General features: G+C 31.0%; 2 protein-coding genes and 1 long non-coding RNA gene across 3 annotated transcripts; 2 read left to right on the plus strand and 1 right to left on the minus strand.

Moving 5' to 3' along the window:
* Positions 1-956: 956 nt before the first annotated feature.
* On the minus strand, positions 957-2,720 carry LOC107913979 (uncharacterized). Its single transcript, XR_005910041.1, has 3 exons — positions 2,437-2,720; positions 2,029-2,112; positions 957-1,327 (listed from the first exon to the last, which is right to left on the minus strand). It is a non-coding gene; the product is annotated as an uncharacterized lncRNA (long non-coding RNA).
* Positions 2,721-12,643: 9,923 nt separating this feature from the next.
* On the plus strand, positions 12,644-15,078 carry LOC107913978 (cytochrome P450 CYP749A22). Its single transcript, XM_016842672.2, has 5 exons — positions 12,644-12,959; positions 13,044-13,267; positions 13,455-13,687; positions 13,825-14,203; positions 14,283-15,078. The coding sequence occupies exons 1-5, from the start codon at positions 12,659-12,661 to the stop codon at positions 14,721-14,723; spliced, it is 1,578 nt and encodes a 525-aa protein (XP_016698161.1). The 5' UTR covers positions 12,644-12,658; the 3' UTR covers positions 14,724-15,078.
* A 4,626-nt stretch (positions 15,079-19,704) lies between these two features.
* Positions 19,705-20,387, plus strand: LOC107915958 (cytochrome P450 CYP749A22-like). Its single transcript, XM_041088071.1, has one exon. It carries the CDS (start codon positions 19,914-19,916, stop codon positions 20,361-20,363), a length of 450 nt encoding a protein of 149 aa, XP_040944005.1. The 5' UTR covers positions 19,705-19,913; the 3' UTR covers positions 20,364-20,387.
* The last annotated feature ends 1,632 nt before the right edge of the window (positions 20,388-22,019 follow it).

Consider the following 22,019-nt stretch of genomic DNA (forward strand, 5'->3'; position numbering starts at 1 on the left):
TTAATCAATAAGATAAATCAATAATCAATAATCGCTATATGATTATTTTAATACTCGTAAGTACCTGCTGCTCCAAAATAATAATAATTAAGCCTAGACCTGAATTTGATCTGCTCCAACAATTTGTTTCATTACTAATCTATTAATAAAATGTTGAAAAATATATTTTTTATATTAATATGATCATTAAATTTATATTATTTTTATTTTTTAAATTGAATTTAGGTGAGATGAATGAAAACTAATATTAAAAAGGGCATAATTTTCTATTAGATCTTGTACTTTGCGTAAGTTATGGATTTAGTACTTATATTTTAATTTGGTTATTTTCAGTTCTTGTACTTTTAAATTTGAAAATTTTAGTCATGACCAAATGATTTATTTTTAAAAATTGATGTGTCAAACATAGTGTCACATATGTAATGCTATGTTTGTTTGTTATTTTCACATTTTATTCACAAAAAATTAATTAATAGATTTAACGACCGTCATTTGCATTAAGATTAAAATTTTGAAATTCAAAAAAATCTAATTGGTGAATATGGACTAAATCTATAACTTTATGCATAATACAAGAATAATGACATAATTTAATCAAATAAATTTAACTGTTACCATTAAATTAGGACTACAATTTCAAAATTCAAAATAAATAAGAATTAAAATTAAAGTCTGAAGTTTAATATCATATTAGACCTATAAAAAAAACTCTCCGTCTAAAGTCTAATCCAAGCCGGGCGTCCTACTCGGCATGTGAACAAAACTACTCATAAGGCGTGATAGACATTGATGTTTTAACTTATATAATAATATGTCTGACTTATACTTCCAACTAATCTTTATGTTGTTCGAAGGATCCAAAAGGAAAAAAGGACACTAACCCATATCCAGGAATTGCTGACACGTTTTTTTTTTGCCTTTTGTTTTTTTAATGATTGAGACAAGACTAATACGACGGAGTTAATTATTGTGATGATAACTACCGATTATTAAAAAACCCCTTAAATTACAAGGAGCATCTGTTATTGAGACTACAAGGAGCATCTGAGTTCAGAATTAAGACAAGCAAAATGAGTGGCTTGATGGAGCTTGTAATTCTTGTCCCATGTTGTTTCTTCCTCGTAGCTTTAATAAAGTTCCTTTATGATTACCTGTGGGTACCTCTCCGTATACAGCATCTGATGAATTCACAGGGAATCAAAGGACCTCCTTACAAATTCATCCATGGAAACAATGAAGAAGCTACCAAGATGAGACAAGAAGCATTAAGCAAACCTATGGCCTTGAAGCATGATATATTTCCTAGAGTGCAGCCACATGTTTACACCTGGATCAACAGATATGGTAAGATCCATGCATATTTTTCACTATAGTGTTCCAATATAGTAGTAAATGAAAATTTGTAAGTAATTAAAAGTTGACTTGGTTACTAATAAAAGTTGTTTATTCAAAAGTGATGCAGTTACTTGATTATTAATAAAAAAAATTAGGATTATTTTAGTAATAAATAATGAACAATTGTATTTATTTTTAACAAATAAACATCTATTAAATAGTTATATTTTTATAAGTAGACATTAGAATTCGTATAGATAAGAGAGGAATTTCATTTTTATATGCTAAAAACCCAAAAACAAAGAATTTATCCATTCTCCTTTATCTTCAAATATTCAAAGGTTGTTTTATCAAGAACTATTGCAGAAGTTTTTATAGAATATGATACTTTTCCTAATGTTCAGTGTACTATTTTCATTAATATAAAAAAGTGGCGTTGGTTAATTTTTATAAGTTTATTTGTATTCTTACCCACCAGTTCTATTAAATAGTTATAACAAAATTGACCCGTCAAAAGTCTTTGCTTCATTCTCGTTACACGACAATGAGCAAAGAGGGGCAGCTGTAACAGGTCAATTTTGACCTAGGCCTAAAGACCCAAAACAAATGAAAATAACCCAAAAATTACAGCCCAAAGCCCAGTAAATTAAAATTTGTTTCAGCAAAAAAACCTAGCCCTAGCCGCATGCACACCTCTGCCAGGTGCGCCGCTCCAGCTCCTCACACGCCGCCGCCGCCCAAGGCTCGCCTACCACCGGTCGTCCACGCGTCTGACACCTGCGAAAATTAAATATAATGGCAAAAAGGAAGCACACGAGCAATAATAATAGTTAACAGATAATAAAGAAGAAGAAATCATTTTGATTCGGCTATAAAAGCCCGAATCTCATCGTTGTTTTTTTTACGAACACACATCAGTGAATCAAGAAATACAGAACTGAGATTCTAAAAGGTTGATAGAAATCTGATTATTTTCTTTAGTTTTTTCTGATTTCCGTTTCTTATCATCTATCATTTATTTATTTCATTTATTTATCTACGCATTTTTTACGAAATTTTTACAAAGAAAACGTGAAAATAAAAAGGGAAGAGGGGACTTACCGAGGAAGCGCCGGGATTCGGCTCACGGAGGGTTCTCCTCCTTTGCGACCGCCGGATCTAGAGGGTGCTGAGAATCTTCCTCTTTTCTTTTTTAAGGTTGAAGGGTTCAGCCGTCGGGGTATTCTAAGGCCGAGGTCTTTGACCTCTTTTCCTCCGTCGTCGGCCACCGGTCTTCATGGCTGCGGCGGCGGTGCACTGGAGGCTAAAAAACCCAAGGGTCGGTGTTTGAAAAAAAGGGAATGATTTTGAAACTAAAAAAGGAAAAAGAAAACAGAGGCAAGAATGAGAATTTTTCTTAAATGCACCAAATAAAAAGGCGCCATTTGAGGGGAAGACCTGCGCATTCTTACCCTAATGGGTAATTTGCGCGTTTGGTCCCTCCATTCGGCGCTGAGATGCAATCTGACCATTTTTTTCTTTCGATTTGGCCCGCGAGTTTTGTCTCCGCTTCAAGCAGGTCCTCTGACTATGCGCGATCACTTGCCTTGAAATGCCGCGTCTAAGGGGTTTGGGATATTTTCTTCTTCGCTCCCTGATACTTTCAGCGCGTGGCGAATTGGTCCCTTTTTCCTCTTTGTTTTTTTTTATATTTATCCCCTTTGTTTTATTATGATTTCAATTGCACCCTTGATCCTTTTAACACTATTTTTATATATTTTTAAACTGTCTTTTTTATTATTTAAGACTTTCTTTTATATATTTTATTTTAAACTATTTTAGATTAACTAGTATTTATCTCAAGTTTTTTATTTTATTTATTTATTTATTTGGTTTAAATTTATATGTCATCATCTTATATATTATTATATTAAAATATTTTAATATTCATAATTTCAAATTGTTGATACATTTTTATAATATATATTTACGTACATACTTTTCATTTATTATAAATATACTTTTTATATTTTATATTTCATATTTTTATGTATACCTAGATATAGGCATAAATACATACATCTTAATTCATATATATGTATATATACGTACTTATACATACTTAAATATATTTTTCATATTTCATAATTCTTATATACTTACATATATTTATACATATTTTACATCATATACATACTTATATATATTCTTTATATTCTTAAAAATACTTTTTGTATATTTCACATATTTTATAGTTCACATACATATATTTTATATTATTACAATTTGTAAATATATATAAACACATATTTACATTTTTATTTTTATAATACTTACCGATTTTTTATATATGTATATATTTATCTATGTTTTCATACTCTATAATTTATATGCATTTCTTATTTTTATGGCTTAAAATTATACATGCATATACATTTTTACATAATTGTATTTATTGTCATCATTGTTATTTGGTGTTTGTTTATTTATTCATGTACACTTGTGCTTTTCTAAAATGTTAGTTCTATTTATTTATTTGTTTGCTTTGTTTATGTAATCGCCTCGTCATTTCATTTTGCCTATTGTATTGTTGTTACTCACTTTACTTTGCTTACCTTGTCGTATTCGTTATTGTTTTGTCAAGCATTAACACCAAACATCAAAAGGAAAGTTTTTCTAAATAAGGCAATATTTCGCGTTTGGAAAATCGAGAAAACGTGCCCTAACGTGCTAGGTTTCGATTTCTCGTTCGACCAAATAGTCAAATATCCTTTTTAAACTTTTAAATAAGGCAATATTTCGCGTTTGGAAAATCGAGAAAACGTGCCCTAACGAGCTGGGTTTCGATTTCTCGTTCGACTAAATAGCCAAATATCCTCTTAAAGCTTCAAAGTATGGTTTCATTAAACTATAAGGTGATCTTGGTTTCGATGGTTTAGAGTATCGTGTCCTAACATGCTGGATGTGATATTCCTTCGGAACAAGAGAATCTTATATTTCAATTCACGTTATCAGAGTTTCTTTTAAGGATCGTATTTTTAAAACTCTTCAAATTTTTAATTTTCGACACTAAGACACTAATTAATCAACTATGTACCAATTTTGGGCGTATCGAGGGTGCTAATCCTTCCTCGTGCGTAACCGATTCCGAACCCTTTTTTTGAATTTTGTAGACCAAAATCTTTGTTTTAATAAAAATTAAATCGTTTATTAAAAACAACCACTTTTCGAGGTGACCCGATCACACCTCATCAAAAAAGATTGGTGGCGACTCCCGTTTTCATTCTATTTTCAAAATCCAAGTCGACCCCGTTTTCATAAAAAAAAATGGTGTCAACAATCAATAATAAAAATTGGTATAATTAGAAAATAATATCTATTTGTTCTCACACTAACTTTTAATATTTATATATTATTTTATAAAGAATTATTATAAAAAAATCTTTTAAAAATTGATATTTTTATAATACATCACTCAATGTTGAATACATTTCATTAATAAACAATAATTAGCTTAATTATTAAGAGTTGAATTAACTATTTTTTAATGAAGCATTCTCTCTCTAAAATCTCCATCCTCACACTATTCTTACCTAATTCACCTTCAAGTTTTAAAATCAATGTTCTATCATGTTTTGATTTTCTTTTAAATTTATTTAAAAATTCCTTTTTAAAAATCTCAAATATAATCAATAACTATTGAGTACAGTGGTAAAATATATTGCATTTCACACTTTTAAGAAAATAATGTACGTTCAAACATGAAAAATAACATAATTAAATAGGATAATCTCGAATCTTGAAAATGAACCGTAAAACGATTTGTTCAATTCAAAATTTAGAATGATAGAATTTTAATAGAAAATTTAACCTAAATTTTGATATAATGTTTTGAGAGGAAGAAAGAAGATGAGACAAGAATTACAAACTTCATCAAGCCACTCATTTTTCTGCTCTTGCTTCTGAATTACAGCCTGATGTTCCTTTAGTAATTATATCATGTTTGATGCTATTTTGTCCTTTTTACTTGTAAATTAGAAGAGATGCTCCCAATTATTCATTCATCCTCTCATATTCAACTGCTTATTGTAAACTTTATTTAAAGGAACAATGATTTATCTAATCTCCATGAAATTTCTGTCACTATTTTTTTATTTTTTTTTTCTAGCCATTGTTGACTAACTGCACTTGTTAGTGGTGGAGCGGGTGCCGGGTACTGTACTTAAAATGGAAATTTTTTTATTTTACACCTTTTATAATTTATAAAATTTTAAATTAATAATAATAAAATTATATTTTGACTCCTCTAAAACTGATAAAAATTTAATTTGATCTTTCAAAAATTATAAAATATAAACTATTAAAATAATGAAATTGCATATTTTATATTACATAAACTATTAAAAATTTAAAATATATTTCGAATATTTTGATATAATTAAAAATATTTGTTTAAACTATCCTTTTAAAATATATTTAATATTTTAATATATAAAAAAATCCGTATTAAAATTTTAAAATATTTAAATAATCACGTTTTATATATATTGAAACACGTTTGAATTTTATATATCAAAATATATTTTAAATTATTACGTGAACAAGCTATATTCTATAAAAATGCTTTTAAACAAATTACACTTTTGGTCCTTTATTTTTGAAAATTTGTAGTTATGTCACCTAACTTGAGATTTTTTATCACCGAAATTTGAATTAGAATTTCTTGGTTCAGTACTTAAAATTTTCTAGATGTTCAACAGATTTGATAATGGAATATATTTATTCCAACTTTACATTTAAAGAATATAAATATAATAAAGTAAAAGTTGATATATAATCTTAATTTTGGATAGACTATTTTCAAACTTAATGCCACCAACAACTCCTAGAAAGAGTATCCACTAATAACAATAAACTTACATGAGTGAGGGATTTCTTTTTGAAAGTTTGTAGTTATGTCACCTAACTTGAGATTTTTTCCAACTTTAAAATTAAAGAATATAACTATAAATAGACTAATTTCAAACTTAACGCTACCAACAACTCCTAGAAAGAGTACTATCCACTAATTATAGCAATAAACTTAACAGGAGTGAGGGATTTCTTGAAACAATCAGCAACCAATTTTGACTCTTTTTACCAATTATTTTATATATTTATTTGTATTTTGAAGTTAACTTTAAAATATTCTATAAAAAATGAATTTAATAACAGTAAATGGACTTTTACGTTTACGAAATTTGACCAAATGGAAACGTTTCAATGTGACAGACTATATGGAATCCAAATTATAGCTGATGAAATGTTATTTCTTTTAATTATTAAAAACATTATAATTAAGAGATATGATTATTTTAATAAATAGTTATAATTATTATTAAAAAATTTCACTATTTAAATAGTATTATGAACATCTTATTAAGTGGATATCCATCAAGATCAATATAAGTCTTTGATGTACTTTCAATTCTAATAGTAATTAGAAGTAGGTTTTGCAAATATTCTGATTGATCAATAAATTACGCTCATTCTCATTCTCCTTGTACTTTATTCTTTGTCTTTTATTTTTTAACACGTTATCATAACGATTCTCTTTTAATTGTTTTTCTCCATAAGTCACAAAAATATCCAAAATTTTATTGTTGTCAATTGCCTCCTAGAGCTGCTACGCGCACTATGGGTAATCATTAGAGCCTTTAAACAATTAGGTACACATAAATCTCTAAAATTTTTTTATGTCCTTTTATGCAAAGAAATTTATATATTTCTTACGTGGTATGTTTTTCTCCTTTATTTATTGATTTTTGGAAAAATTATTTTACAAAAAAAAAGTATTATTACTTTAAGGTTTCTTTTAAACTAAGATTCGCATAATATTTAGATGTTTAAAGATTTGATTATTGAATTCCTGTCATTAAATATTCTTGTAATATGATTAAAATTATAGTGGAAAGTGTTATTAACCTACCATAGTTGATCTATTGAGTCTTACTAACTTTCTAATGTTGAATGATTGTATTATATATTTTAAATTGAATTTATAAATATTTGATTAGAAGCTTCAAAAGATTTTATAACATATATATGGTTTTGAAATTCGGTACAATGTGTATCAAATAAATTTCAAGTATTGTACACTAAAATTTTGATTTTGTTTATTAAATGATTTTTTTACTATTAGATTATAAATGTTATTACGAAAACAAAATTGTTTTACTACTTGTAATATTGCTCGTGATAATAGCCAAGGTGATACAATGATGTTAAAGAATCTCAGGTATATTTTATTATAATTTATTTATTATGCCATGTTTATTATAATTGGAGACTAATCACGACAACATGAATAGATAGATTTTGATTTAAAATCCACGCATGTTTTGCAATGGTGATTATGAAATAAAGAATCAATGGAGGCGTTTAGAAGTATGCCCCACTAGATTTGTTGCATTCCTTGAAGTGAATGCAAACATAAAGAAAATAAAAGATATAATCATGGATCACTAAAAGTGGGAACATAGTAATAAATAAGAGAACAATGAGAGTTCTCCAGATAACTCTTCAAAGGGTAAATATAACTTATGTTATCAATGTGATATGAAATATTATTGGCCACATATGTGGCGTATCCCAAATATTTTGTTTCTGTTAATATTTTTGAGGAAGGATATGAGAATGTAGAAATGAATTATGTTATTACAGATATAAAATATTTATCTTATTTGGTACTGAAACAAACAAATATTATTCAAATATTTGGTAGTACAAAATTAGTCGACAACTCCAGAAGAGCTAATATATTAATATCATCCCCAATGGTTAATCCATTGGTTTTAAAAACTATTCATTGTAATGGATCTCATATTGAGATTGTAAATGAGGAAAAAATTATATTTCATACGAATCACTATTGCTATAAATATCTATTTTAAAAAGATAAAAAAGGGAAGGATTGAGTTATTAATTAATCTTGTTATTAAATTGAATTTATTATGACTATCTTTGTGATCTTCTTTTGTCATCATCCCCATTAAGGGGTTGAAAGCAAAATATTTAACTGTGAAAGATCTACTTATAAGCAATAGAATATGATAATTCTATCTAAAGCTTGTTATGGTTGGATGCACTTGAAGTTGCAAGTTTTTTAAAACAATGAGTATAACTCTATAGTATTCAGAATAAGATCTTAATTAAAATTACGTGGAAAAATATTACTGATGAGAAATTGCAAGAGAGAAAACTTATGTATGAAAAAGTCATTGGTTATGTACCTGTTGTACACCTGGAAAATAAAATCCACTCTTAAAGCTTGCTATTAATAGATTTTGATTGGATTCAAAGTCTACTACTGAAGTTTAATTTGTTTACTTCTTGATCAAATCGTCAAGACTCAACGCAAAAAAAAAAAAAAACAAGTACATCTTAAAATATTAAATCAACTTGATATATGGTTTAAAGATTTGAGATGGTCTTCTTTTTAAGTTTTAATTACATGGGTTACATATTGTTTTCGGTATCTTATTTGTTCATGAAAATGAATATTAACTGATTTTGTAACACCCAAAACTCGGCCCAGAAGTTTTGACCAAATTCTGGAGGTTACATTGCCACTCGAAGTGGCGAAAGTAAAAACTCTAATTTAAACATTGAAAATTCTTTTCGAAACCATTTTGATGACTAATTATAGAAAGTTAGATAAAAACTTAGTTATATTTTGGAAACAATGTTTACTTGGCGACAACGACTAAGTCAGGAATAAACCAAATTGGTTTTCCTTGAACAGTTTCAAAATCATCAAATTTTATCAATCACAAACCAAAATTCAAAACTGGAAACACATAATTTAACGAACAATCCAATTACAAAACCCATACCACATTTTATAAACTCCCTTACAAATCAACTGAAAATAATAAATTGAATTTAAGAAATATTGTTAAAACAAACCAAACTTTTTAAGTATCCGAGGTCTCCAATATGCCGAGTCCAACCTCCAAGCTCCAAGTTAACCTAAAAGAGAGGAAACTAAGGGGATGAGTTATACGAGCTCAGTGTGAGACTGGAAGAGTGGTGAAGGCAAAAGACCGTATACCAAAATGGATATCTTAAAAGAAATCTTGCAGACTAAGTGTGAAAGTCTAGTGTGAAAGTCTCGATCCGGTACTCAGACATATAAACAATGTCATTGCCAAACATAACATAAAGATAATATACTTAACACACTAATTACTTAATCATGTCGGACTACTTAAATTATTTCAAGGATGTGCTATTATCCTTGCAAACAGACTTATACTCAAATATGAAAATGTATGCAGCAAACTAAACTCACCCAACCAACTGAACATCACTTCGTCCACCCTGCACACCACACAAGACTATAATAATCCTATCTACCCAGCACACTACATAGGACCATGATAGGTCCATCCACCCTACACATCACAAATGTGGAACTAAGCCACTAGAATTCAAATGTGCAGCTGAGCTGACATATGTATAAAATCATGCAGTAACCCGCTAGACAAAAAATATTGCAGTTGAACTGCCAAATCAGTCTTTCTTCTCTTCACAACCAAAATCCTAGATTTTTATGCAAATGGATGAATGCACACAATTCGCTAACAGACTCATCGAAATAGAGACATATTTTCGGTTGAATACATTTAGAATCAATTATACTTATATTCATTCACTAGGTAATATTTCAAATCCATTTATCACATCATATTAATGCATAAATAAACAATTAACTTTAATCCTATAATTGAAAATACACACACAAGTTTGAGCTGAAACAAAGTCCCAACACACTTACAGAGACCTTAACAAACGTTGGGCTACACAGAAACTAAAACGAGTCAATTTACAGAAAAGGACAAAAATTTGTGAAACAGAGCCATACAGCCGTGTGGAGGAGTTCAGACCGTATGAGGGGTCTACAAGGCCGTATGAAAGAGGGACACGACAGTGTGTTGGAGACACATGCCTGTGTGATAGGGTTACATGGTCGTGTGAATAACCCGTGTAACTCACTGTGCATTTGTGCAAAATTTAGCAAAATTTGAGAAGCAAAACAGACACAGTTGTATGGCCAACTCAAATGCCCGTCTGGCTAAGAAACACGACTGCGTGTCCAAGGCATACGCTCATGTAGAAAATAATTAAATCCCCAAACATAGCCACACGATCGTTTGGCGCACCCCAATTCGTATGACAAAAAATTACCCTAATTTCGTAGTGACACACGGCCGTGTGGACCGCCCGTGTGGCTACCCATGTGGTCACAAAACCACACCGAAATAGGCTGAAAATTGTGAATTTGCAATAGCAAAACAATCCTTAATCACTAATAGTTTAGAAACATACCTTAAATTGGGACTCCGGTCACCAATAACTGATTGTTTCGCCTCCACAAAACTGTTCTAGAACTCAATTACAATTACCCACAAAATATTTTAAAACCTCAGTCAACAATATTAAAGAATCAAGAAAATCAAACTAAAATTTAAAAGGAGTACTTACACATTTCAGCACTAAAACTAATGAACATGCAAATCTCCTAACAAAGCAACCGAAACCAAGGCCCCAATGAACCGCCAAAATAGCGCAAAACTAGCAAACCTTAATAACCTAATGGTGACAAGAGAAACTAAAGAACTAGAGAATAAAGGCACCACAAAAACTCAATGGCCAAAAAGAATCAAAAATTGAAACTGGAAATGAAATAGAGGAAAAACAACGTGTGAGAGAAAAGAGAAAAATAAATAAAATCAACGAACCCACCTTATATGTGAAGGAATAAGGAAAGGACACCACGCTGATACTATCCTTATATGTTGACGATCTATTAGAAATTGGCATTAGTGGAAACCTGCTAGTTGAGTTCAAGAAACAAATGCGAGCTGAATTTGAAATGTTTGATCTTGGAGACATGACTTATTTTCTTGGTCTAAAACTATTTCAGTCAGATCAAGGTATCTTCATCAATCAAAAGAGCTTTGCCTTGAAGATATTGAACTGATTTTGTATGGAAAATTGAAAGCCAGCAGGGACTCCCATTGCTCAAGGTAAAAAACTCCCAAGCCATGGTTAATTTGAAATAGTTGATGAAGGCAATTATAGGAGCCTTATAGGATGTTTACTTTATTTGATAGCATCGTGGCCAGATATTATCTTTTCTGTCAGTCTTTTTTCAAGATTTATGCATTGTTGTAATGTGATCCATTTTAAAGTTACGAAGAGGGTTCTAAGGTATGTCAAAGGAACTTTGAGTTATGGAGTTGAATATGTGAAGGAAAAGGAGCTAAAGTTGGCTGGTTTCACAAACAGTGATTGGGCTGGTTCTGTCGAACATATATATGAAGAGCACTTCAGGGTACTTCTTCACTTTGAGATCAAGTGTATTCATTTAGAGCTCAAGGAAGCAAGAAATTGTTGCACAATCAGAGTACATCACAATAACTGCAGCAGCAAGCCAAACACTTTGGCTAAGAAAGTTAATGTCTGATTTAAATCTTAAGTAAGTTGAAGCAACAGAGATATATTGTGACAATCAATCTGCTATTGCAATTTGAAAGAACCCTATCTTCCATGACAAGGCAAAACACTTCAAGATAAAATACCACTTTATTAGAGAAGTCGAGCAATAAAATGAAGTGAAGCTTGTTCATTGCAGTTCAGATATTCAACTTGCTGATATTCTCACAAAACCTCTTGAAAAGTTGAGGTTCGAGAGGCTAAGACATGATATTGGAGTTTGCGGCATTATTGCCAAGGAAGAGTGTTGTGAAGTGGCGATTCATACAGTGGCGAACTCAACATGCAAAGGCACGAGCTCAAACAAGTTTGTGAGCTCTACACTTCCGAGCTCATCCAAAGTTGTGGGCTTACCTAAAGATGCGAGCTCAACTCAAGTTGCGAGCATGTCAAAGTGTGAGCTGTTAAGTTTTTTGGTGAAACCCTAGTTAAAGTGCGAGCAGGGTTCACATATCTTGATATCAATGTTTTTTTTCTTTAGTCTACTTATTTGAGTTTACTTGTCAAAGCAAATAGAGTTAGTATTGATTTTATGTTTTTAAGTATTGATTTGTTAACTTATTATTGTAATTCATGTGAACTGAAAGATGACAAATTTATGCTCTCTCAACTTCTCAAAACACCAGCAGCATCCCTGTCATCATTTTAATATCTTTATAAATTTTAAATGATTAAATAAAATTTTTATCAATTTTGAGATCAAAGTACAATTTTACCCTTATTAATTTAAAATTTTATAAATTATTTCACATTAGATTACCATTTACATCCTTTGTTCAGTTTGGCTATAAAACTAAAGGCACATATGGATTCAGTGGTAAGAGAAGAAAAAAAGAGTGACTTGATGGAGCTTGTAATTCTTGTCCCATGTTGTTTCTTCCTCGTAGCTTTAATAAAGTTCCTTTATGATTACCTGTGGGTACCTCTCCGTATACAGCATATGATGAATTCACAGGGAATCAAAGGACCTCCTTACAGATTCATCCATGGAAACAGCAAGGAAGTTGCCAGAATGGAACAAGAAGCATTAAGCAAACGTGTGGCCTTAACAGATGATATATTTCCCAAAGTACTGCCACATTTTTACGCCTGGATCAACAGATATGGTAAGATCCATGCATGTTTTCTCATTATGATTTATAACTTGTAGTTCTAAGAAAAGATTGACCTTTTTCTTTTCAAGTGATTAGGGAGGAATTTTGTTTATTGGAACGGTGCGCGACCTGAATTGGTGATTTCAGAGCCTGAATTAATCAAAGAGGTTCTGCAAACTAGCGAAAAAAAAATTCAAGAAAAGAGCCTTTCAGATATTGGTAGGGAGTTCCTGGGGAATGGGCTTCTATTCATTGCGGGGGAAAAATGGGCAAAGCATCGAAAGCTAGCCAATCACGCTTTCCATGGGGAAAGCCTTAAGGTAAATCCTCCAGTGTGATTAATTGACAAGAATTATACAGACTACAGAATTTTGTATTGTTGGCTAACAACCAGTTTATAGTCGAAGTTGAAAGTATTCGTAGAAAAGTATTTTTTTAACCTCAATAGTAAGCAAAGTCTAAATAGTATGTGGCAACTACTTATATATTGAAGGATTGTTTGGGCAGAACATGACTCCAGCAATAATTGCTAGTGTTGAAACAATGCTAGAAAAGTGGAAAGGTCAAGAAGGCAGAGAGATTGAAGTGTTGAAAGAATTTAGGTTATTGACTTCAGAAGTGATTTCCAGAACAGCTTTTGGTAGCAGTTACTTAGAAGGGGAGAAGATTTTTGCCATGTTACAGAAGTTGACAATAATTATGAGTCGAAATCTTTTTAAGACTAGAATTCCTTTGATCAGGTATCTTCCCTATAAGCTTAATTAATCCCAACTTTTACCTTGATTTCAGCTAGCTTTTGAATGCAACTTTTGGACTTTCATTCCCCATGGATTTGGTTTTCTCCTTACATATAGCTGACCATTGTTTGCTTTTGCAGCAAGTTGTGGAAATCTGCTGATTTGCTAGAGTCTGAAAAACTTTCAAAAGAAATAAAAGATCGTGTGATGAAGATTGTTAAGAAAAGAGAAGACGAAGCTGTGAATGGAGAAGTCAATAGCTTTGGCAATGATTTTCTTGGATTACTTGTAAATGCCTATCATGATTCGGACGAGAAAAACAGGTTTTCATTGGAAGACTTGTTAGCTGAATGCAAAACATTCTATTTTTCTGGACAAGAAACTGTTAATTCCTTACTTTCATGGATAGTCTTGCATTTGGCAATCCACGGAGATTGGCAAGAAAAAGCGAGAAGAGAGGTGATTGACATATTTGGTAACCAAAATCCGCATCTCGAAGGCGTCGCCAAACTCAAAATAGTAAGAAAACTATCTAACTGGGAATTCAAATAGCCATCAACATGATGTAATCTAACATATTTTTCTATTTTCCAAACAGACGACCATGATCATCAATGAAACTCTAAGATTGTATGGTCCATCAAATGGCCTGGCAAGAGCAGTTACAAGAGATGTTCAGTTGGAAAAGCTACTCTTGCCTGCTAATATAAATATTCTGCCTTTATATATTGGAGTTCACCGTGACCCTCACTTTTGGGGAGATGATGTGCATCATTTTAAACCCGAGAGATTCGCTGAAGGGATTGCCAAAGCTACCAATTACACCGCGGCTGCATTTCTTCCCTTCGGGTTGGGACCTCGATCTTGTGTTGGTATGACATTTGCAACAATAGAAACCAAGATTGTTCTCTCCATGATTCTACAACGTTACACCATTACCCTCTCCCCTGCCTATATCCACTCTCCGATATCTATTCTCAGCATTAGACCACAACATGAAATTCAGGTGATACTTGAACCACTGCATCATAATGCTTGAAGTACATAGCTGTTAAGAACTAAGGGTTTAACGTGGTTCATGTATTTTAGGTTTAAGAGATGACATTTAATATGTTTAAGGTTCCAGCATTTGCATCCCCTTCCCTATCCTAAGCTATACCCACCTTTATACATAATGAAATTCAAATAGCTACTGATTTCCAAGGTGGTAAAACGCAATCAATAAAGAAGAATATGTTGAGGCAAGTTTTGGGAGCAGTGACTTGAAAAATGACAACTGCACTTGGCACGTGTCCCTTATTTGTTAGCTTGTTTAAAATAAATATTTTTGATTATTTGCTTGAAGATTTTGTACATCCAATTTCATGTTTATTAATGGATTGGTTTTTCTTAAACTACTGGTTATACTAAGGCTTGTTTAAACTTTGGGCAAAGCATAATAGATGTAGATATGTTCTCCTTGATTGGTGTCAAATCTACTAAAAATAAATTTTTCTGCCTGATACTGAAATTAAATTTATAGTATAGAGAGTTGAATCAATCTCACAAAAGTTAATCTATCCAAATCTATATTCTTTATAACTAGAACGTGTCCCAAGTAGTTTTTGTGCCCATGACTTGTGCGAACCTGTACAAAAAATAAGAGGGGTTAAATCTGAAAAATAAATAAACAACCGAAATTAATTAAAAATGAAAATAAAGTAGAAATAAGTAAAACGAAATAATATTATTGAATTAAATAATTTCATTTTTTATTAAAAAAATTATCATACACACCTGGAAAATATGAAACACATGGTTAAATCTAATTGGCTTCTAGACTAAAAATATTAACTAGAAGAAAGTTCCGAGTAAAAAAAATTTAAACATAAATGTGAGAAAACGAGTATAGTTTAAGAGCTAAAATATGAATAAAGTCGAAATAAATTCCTAAAATATAAAATTTCATAAATACATTAATGTGATTATATATAATCAAAATTAAATATTAAATCGAACTAAATATGATTTAAACTTGAATCAAAGAATGAAACTCGTAATTCCCGTAAAATTCTTATTCAGAAATAAGTTTTTGAACTCGAAATAAGATAATAAATTTATTAAAAGAGGCAACCACTTAACAGTGGATGATACAAGTCCTTGCAAGAGCAATTACAAAATCTGCTGAACTGCACAATTAACATACACCAATATGACATCACCACAAGAAAAGCACACTTTACCAATGCCAGAAAACCATAGCCCGGAGCAGAAAACAAGAAGCGAGAGAGCAAGTTATATCTGAAACAAGCACTACTACGAAACCCTTCTCAACATGGCAAACACCATATCAGAAACTATGACCAACAGCAGCTCCACCCATAATCCAGAACCAAGCAACTAACTATAGTGATCGCCCTTGCTTAAAAAAAAAACTTTACATAAATCAACGAGAAAGCATTGGGCCTCACCCCAAGTAAGAAAACGATCCATCAAACCTTGAAAAAGCTTTAGACACCATCAGTTATCAGCAGATAAGAAACCTAAAACAGAGCCAACACCAGCAACACCTTATCAAGACCACCAGCCTAGAAAAAATCTCAATGGAACCGATAGCAAAGGAAACTCAATGTCATATCGGCTCCCATAAAACTTTCAAACCACCCCACTGTAGCTCTTAAGACTGACGATAACCATACTTTAAAATCACCAAAGCATCCACTTCGAGAGACACCTTCAACCATAACACAATGAATAGACTCAAATTCAATTCTATAATCACAACATACAAAAAAAGACAGAAGCCATATTCAATAAAATAACAGCCTCAACCAATCAGTAGGCCCATAAAAGGCACAAAACACCATAATGCATCATCCAACCTCAACAACATAAAGTTTGTTTATCATGGTGTTATAATTAATATTGGGTTCAAACCCACTATAAATATATTTTTATTGATTTTTATTAACTTGTGATTTTTCGTCCACCAGAAACGGCGGTCACCGTCGCTGACGACCGGCGGCCACGACGGAGGTCCGCCGTCCCCATAGCCTGCCTAAGAAAAAACATCAGAGAGAAAAAAAAAAAGGGAGGGGTTTTTTAAAAAAAAAACAAATGAAAAATGAATTTTTTGGGAAAATTTTTACTTAAATAGAGTATTGAAACGGCGTCGTTTTGGCCTGGTTCCATAAAACCAAAACAGCGTCGTTTTGGTCTAGATTTGCCGACCCGACCCGACCCCCTCAGGATCCGCGCTTTTTATGGGGGGTCTAATTCCTTCTTTGGCCCTTCCAATTTTTTGTAATTTTCAATTTAGTCCTATCGATTTTTATTCGTTTTAATTTTCGCCCCATAATTTAAATCCTTGTGCAATTTAGTTCCCTGACCCACTATAAACCCATTGGGGGAGTGACACGTGTCTATATATGGGGGATAATTTCCATATAACCCCCTAATTTTTATCTTATTTTAATTTAATCCTTCAAATTCTTTTTCTTTATAATTTAGAATGTTAGTTTTGTTATATTTTAAATTTAGTTCTTTATTCCGTTTTCTTTATTTATTTTGCGATTTATGCTTCAAGTTTCTCTTAAATTTTGATTTAATCCCTTATTTGGTTAATTTTGCCTCTTTATTTACTATATTATTTATTTTAGTATTTAACATTTATGTTATTTATATTTTCTTTTATTTACACATTTTATTTTTATCTTATCATAGTTATTATTATTTTATTTACTCCTGTTATTATGATAATAGTTACGATATGATTATCACTATTATTATTATAAATCGATATTCTTATTACTATTATAGTTGCATTATTATTATTTACCAACATGTTTCTTTTATTTTATTTTTAATTTTTAATTTTCTCATTTATTTTATTTCATTTTATTTAATTTTTTTGCTTATTATCCTAATATCGTCATTTCTTTTTTTTTACCTACATGACTATTTCATTTTATTTTGCTATCACTATTCCATGGGTCATATCACAATGTATTTATCATTTTTTACTTTGCCCAAATAAATGTATATCGTTTTAAAAGTTACATTCGTTTTACGTAATACATAATAAATTTTTAAAATCAAGGCAATGTTCATTATTTTTTGGATTCGAGGAGTTGTGCTCTTAACTTACGGAGAATGACATCTTTCTAAAACCAAAGTAATCGAATATCCATTTTATTTATTTATTTATTTATTTTTCTAAAAAAATAAAAACAAGACTTAAAATAAGATCAAATGGTGATTGTTCTGGTTTCCGAGGATTCCAAGCATCGTGTCTTAACTCAAGGGTTACGATCTTTTCTCCTCAACTAACTCATAATAATGCCTTTTCGTAAAATTTAATTTAGCTAATTGGTTTTAAAGAACATCATGCAAACAGAGAGGGATCATAGTTTAATTTCTCTTCGAATTTTCAACTTCCGACATCAAAACATCAAGTAATCAACTAGGTACCAATTTTGGGCGTTATGAGAGTGGTAATCCTTCCTCATACGTAACTGACTCCTGAACCCTTTTTTTCCAGATTTGTAAGACTGGATATTATCGTTTTAACAAATCTAACGTTTTATTAAAATGGCTGAGTTTTGAGGTGATCCAATCACACCTAAGTAAAAAATGTTGATGGCAACTCCATCTTCGTTTTCAAAATAAAGTCAATTTCAAAAAAAAAAAGTTTCGACAATAATTATAGATACAATTGATGAATATAATAAAATATGCATATTAAAATAAAAATACATAAACAATATTAAAATAATGTTTTGATGGTGATAAACTTGAAGTTTTATTATTGTGATTGTTATAGGTTCAAATCCCCTCATATTCATTTTTAATTATTTTTTTAAAATAAAAAGATTAAACTACCCTCGAACAATATAACTTATTCTAATTATGGAAGAATATTTTCGTAATTTCTCTAACTGAATTGGTGTTCGGTTGACTCGTGACACCAATTCAGTTAGAGACTTAAATAATAGTATAGATAATATAATTTTTGGCCCTCAACTTGGCAATTAGATGCACTTTAATATTGTATTATTTTTGTCCAATTTTATAACTAAGCTTGGCAAGTAAATTCAAGTGGTCACTGAACTTGAATTCTATCAATTTTTGAAGATGTGATCGGTGTTATTGAAGCAAAATCAGATCATTCAGTCAAATTAATTAGACTGAAAAGCGATTGGTATAACGGTCCAAACAAAGGGGTTGAATTGATTGAATCGGGAATTAGTTAAAAATCGACAATTTAAAAAATTATTTTAAAATTATTTTTAGATTTTTAGGAATTTTTAATTAATTAATTAATTATTATTGGTCTAGTAGTCGAACCGATTGAATAAGAAATCAATGGTTTGATCTTTTAACCATTGGTCCGATTATTAAAACACTGAATGCAATACTGTGAGATTGTATCATATCATCACCTGAAAATTTATATAATTTTTTTTAATTTTTAAGTAATATATATAATCATGTCACATCATCAAACTTTTAAAATTTTCATGTTCAAAAATTAAAATAGACCTAATTGTTAAATTCAAATGACAAAGTGGGCCGAAAAAATCCTAGTAGCCAATAATAGAAAATATATATTATTTAAAAAAAATAAAAATATTAAAGCGCACCCACGTGGTGATATTGCTCTTTGTCCATAGTTCCCGACAATATTGTTTCCGTCTATCTCCAGCAAAATGTGTTTTCTAATATTTGGCAACTTTTACTTGCAAGACAACGATGAAAAACACTTAAATAATTAGTTCAGTCCTCCTCATTAATTGTAACTCGTAATAGACCTGATATTTTGGCTCATAATAATGTCTCACATTTACTTTCACATCTAATCTTGATGTTTTTAACAATGGCGTAGCGTAATGGACATTCAGGTGCCATCACAAAATTACATTTTTCAAAAAAAAAAACAAAAAAACAAAAGGACCATCTGGATTCAGTGTTAAGAGAAGAAACATGCATGGATAGTCTTGCTTTTAGCAACCCATGGAGATTGGCAGGAGAAAGCTAGAGGAGAGGTGATTGACATATTCGGTAACCGAAATCCAGATTCTGAAGGCATTTCTAAACTCAAAATTGTAAGCATACTGTCAAACATTCCAAAATATTTTGTATCTCAATCTCAGGTTTTTTAGTCAGGTCATGTTTATCGCAATTGCTAATTCAACAAATACTATGCATTTAGGACATTATATTCTTTAATTTGATTTGACATATTCCTGTTATGCAAACAGATCACTATGATTATTATGAAACTCTAAGATTATATGGTCCATCAAATGGCCTACCAAGAGGAGTTGCAAGAGAAGTGCAGTTGGGAATACTAGTCTTGCCTTCTAACATAGATCTTCTGGTTCAAAATATTGCACTTCACCATGACCCTTACCTGTGGGGAGATGATGTGCATCTTTTTAAACCAGAGAGATTTGCAAAAGGGATTGCCAGATCTACCAATTACAATGCAGCTGCATTTTTTCCCTTTGGATTAGGACCTCGATCTTGTGTTGGTATGTCCTTTGCAACCACAGAAACGAAGATTGTGCTCTCCATGATTCTACAACGCTACACCTTTACCCTCTCCCCTGCCTATGTCCACTCACCAATGCCTATTGTCGACCTTCAACCGCAACATGGAATTCAAGTAATACTTGAACCACTGCATAACAATGATTGATGTACACTAACAGCTAAGGACATGGGATTCAACTCTGTTTGTTCCAACGTTCACCTTTAAGAGGTAGCATTTAAGATATCCGGGGTTTTTTGTATTAACAACCCCTTCCCTATTCCTAAGCTACGCCCTCCTCTAAACAAAAAGAAATCTATGCATTTGCTAGTTTCCTTAGATGGTAAAACATGTGATTAAACAATACATCCTTCATATGGCGCATATTCCAGCAAGTAAACAGTTATATTATAGTGCATTTTACTTCACCATTCTGCTCATATTTCATTTGAATTGCAGTGTTATCATCCTAAAGTCACTCTAGCAAGCAATGAGGTTGCAAGTTTCTGATAAATTTAGTTCTAATAGACTACTTAAGCTAATCCACCTTGGTGCTTTGTTTTCTTTTCCTAAACTATATTTTTTGCTATTCCTAGCCCATTTAAGCATTCAGTTGGAAGATGGTCGAGAGTTGTTATAGCATTCGGAAAGAAAAGGTTAATGTGTGTTAAGTGACTGTGTGAGGCTAAGGTTATGATAATCTTCAGATTGGTTCTGCTTATATTATCTATAATATAAAATTTACTTTTTAAAAAGTTGTTTAACAAGCTTATAGCTAAAATAGGATATCCAAATAAAATATATTAACAAAAAGTATATTCTTAAAATCTTAAAAGAGTAACCAACAAGCGTTGGGTGGAATGATAATTGCAATATCAAGGGGAGAACTCAAGTTCCAATTTTAAGGACGACATTGTTTGAAGGAATAATCACAAACCCCAAAAAAGTTAGTCTCATTGGATCATAAACCGAACATGAGGATACATTGGTTCCACAAAAACATAATTTTAACAAGTTAAAATCATCAAATTGTAATAATATGATTCTTTTTACAAATATTCAAATATCAAGTTATCTAAAGTCACCGATTGAGTCTTAACTCGATTGGCATTGGCATGCAGGAGAATGCGAGTTCGAGTGCGCTGAAGTTATTATCCTCTTAATTAAGGATGGGGAGGGACTATGAATAGTTCTAAAGATAAATTAAATTAAATTAAATTAAATAATAAATATGTTAATTCATTTAATTAATTCATTTATATTTTTATACGAAATTTTTGTATAAGTGGAATATCCACCTTTCTGCTAAACAAAATGTATTGAATTCATAATTTAGTAGATACTTTTTATGAATGCCAACTAAGTATTGTATGTAAATTGTCAACTGCTCCTATCAAAAATAGGATTGACTAGATATTCGAGTCATATACACATGGTTTCATAAAACCGTATGATTCTCTGATCTAAATCAAGCAAGTTTTACATGAAGAAGGTTTGCCTCAACATGTTCAATTCGATAAAAGTAGAAGCGGTATTCTTAAAAAAAAAAGTAGAGAAATCAAAACCAAGTCAAGATAACACGGATCAACCCCTTCTTCTTGCGCCAAAGATCTTACCATTTCGGAAGAAATTGGAATTACATCTCTTTTTCAATTCTATTCAAGCTCTTATGTGTTTCTACGACCATTTAAGACATCAAAATTTTGACAAATTTATTTTCTTTTATTAGGAACACATACAAGATTCGTCACTTCAAACAAGATAATGGTAACCCCACAATTAATTACTTCATTTATGACTTTCATAGTAATAGAAATATATGTC

Source organism: Gossypium hirsutum, chromosome D02 (genome assembly GCF_007990345.1).
Source record: "Gossypium hirsutum isolate 1008001.06 chromosome D02, Gossypium_hirsutum_v2.1, whole genome shotgun sequence".
Lineage (NCBI taxonomy): Eukaryota > Viridiplantae > Streptophyta > Magnoliopsida > Malvales > Malvaceae > Gossypium > Gossypium hirsutum.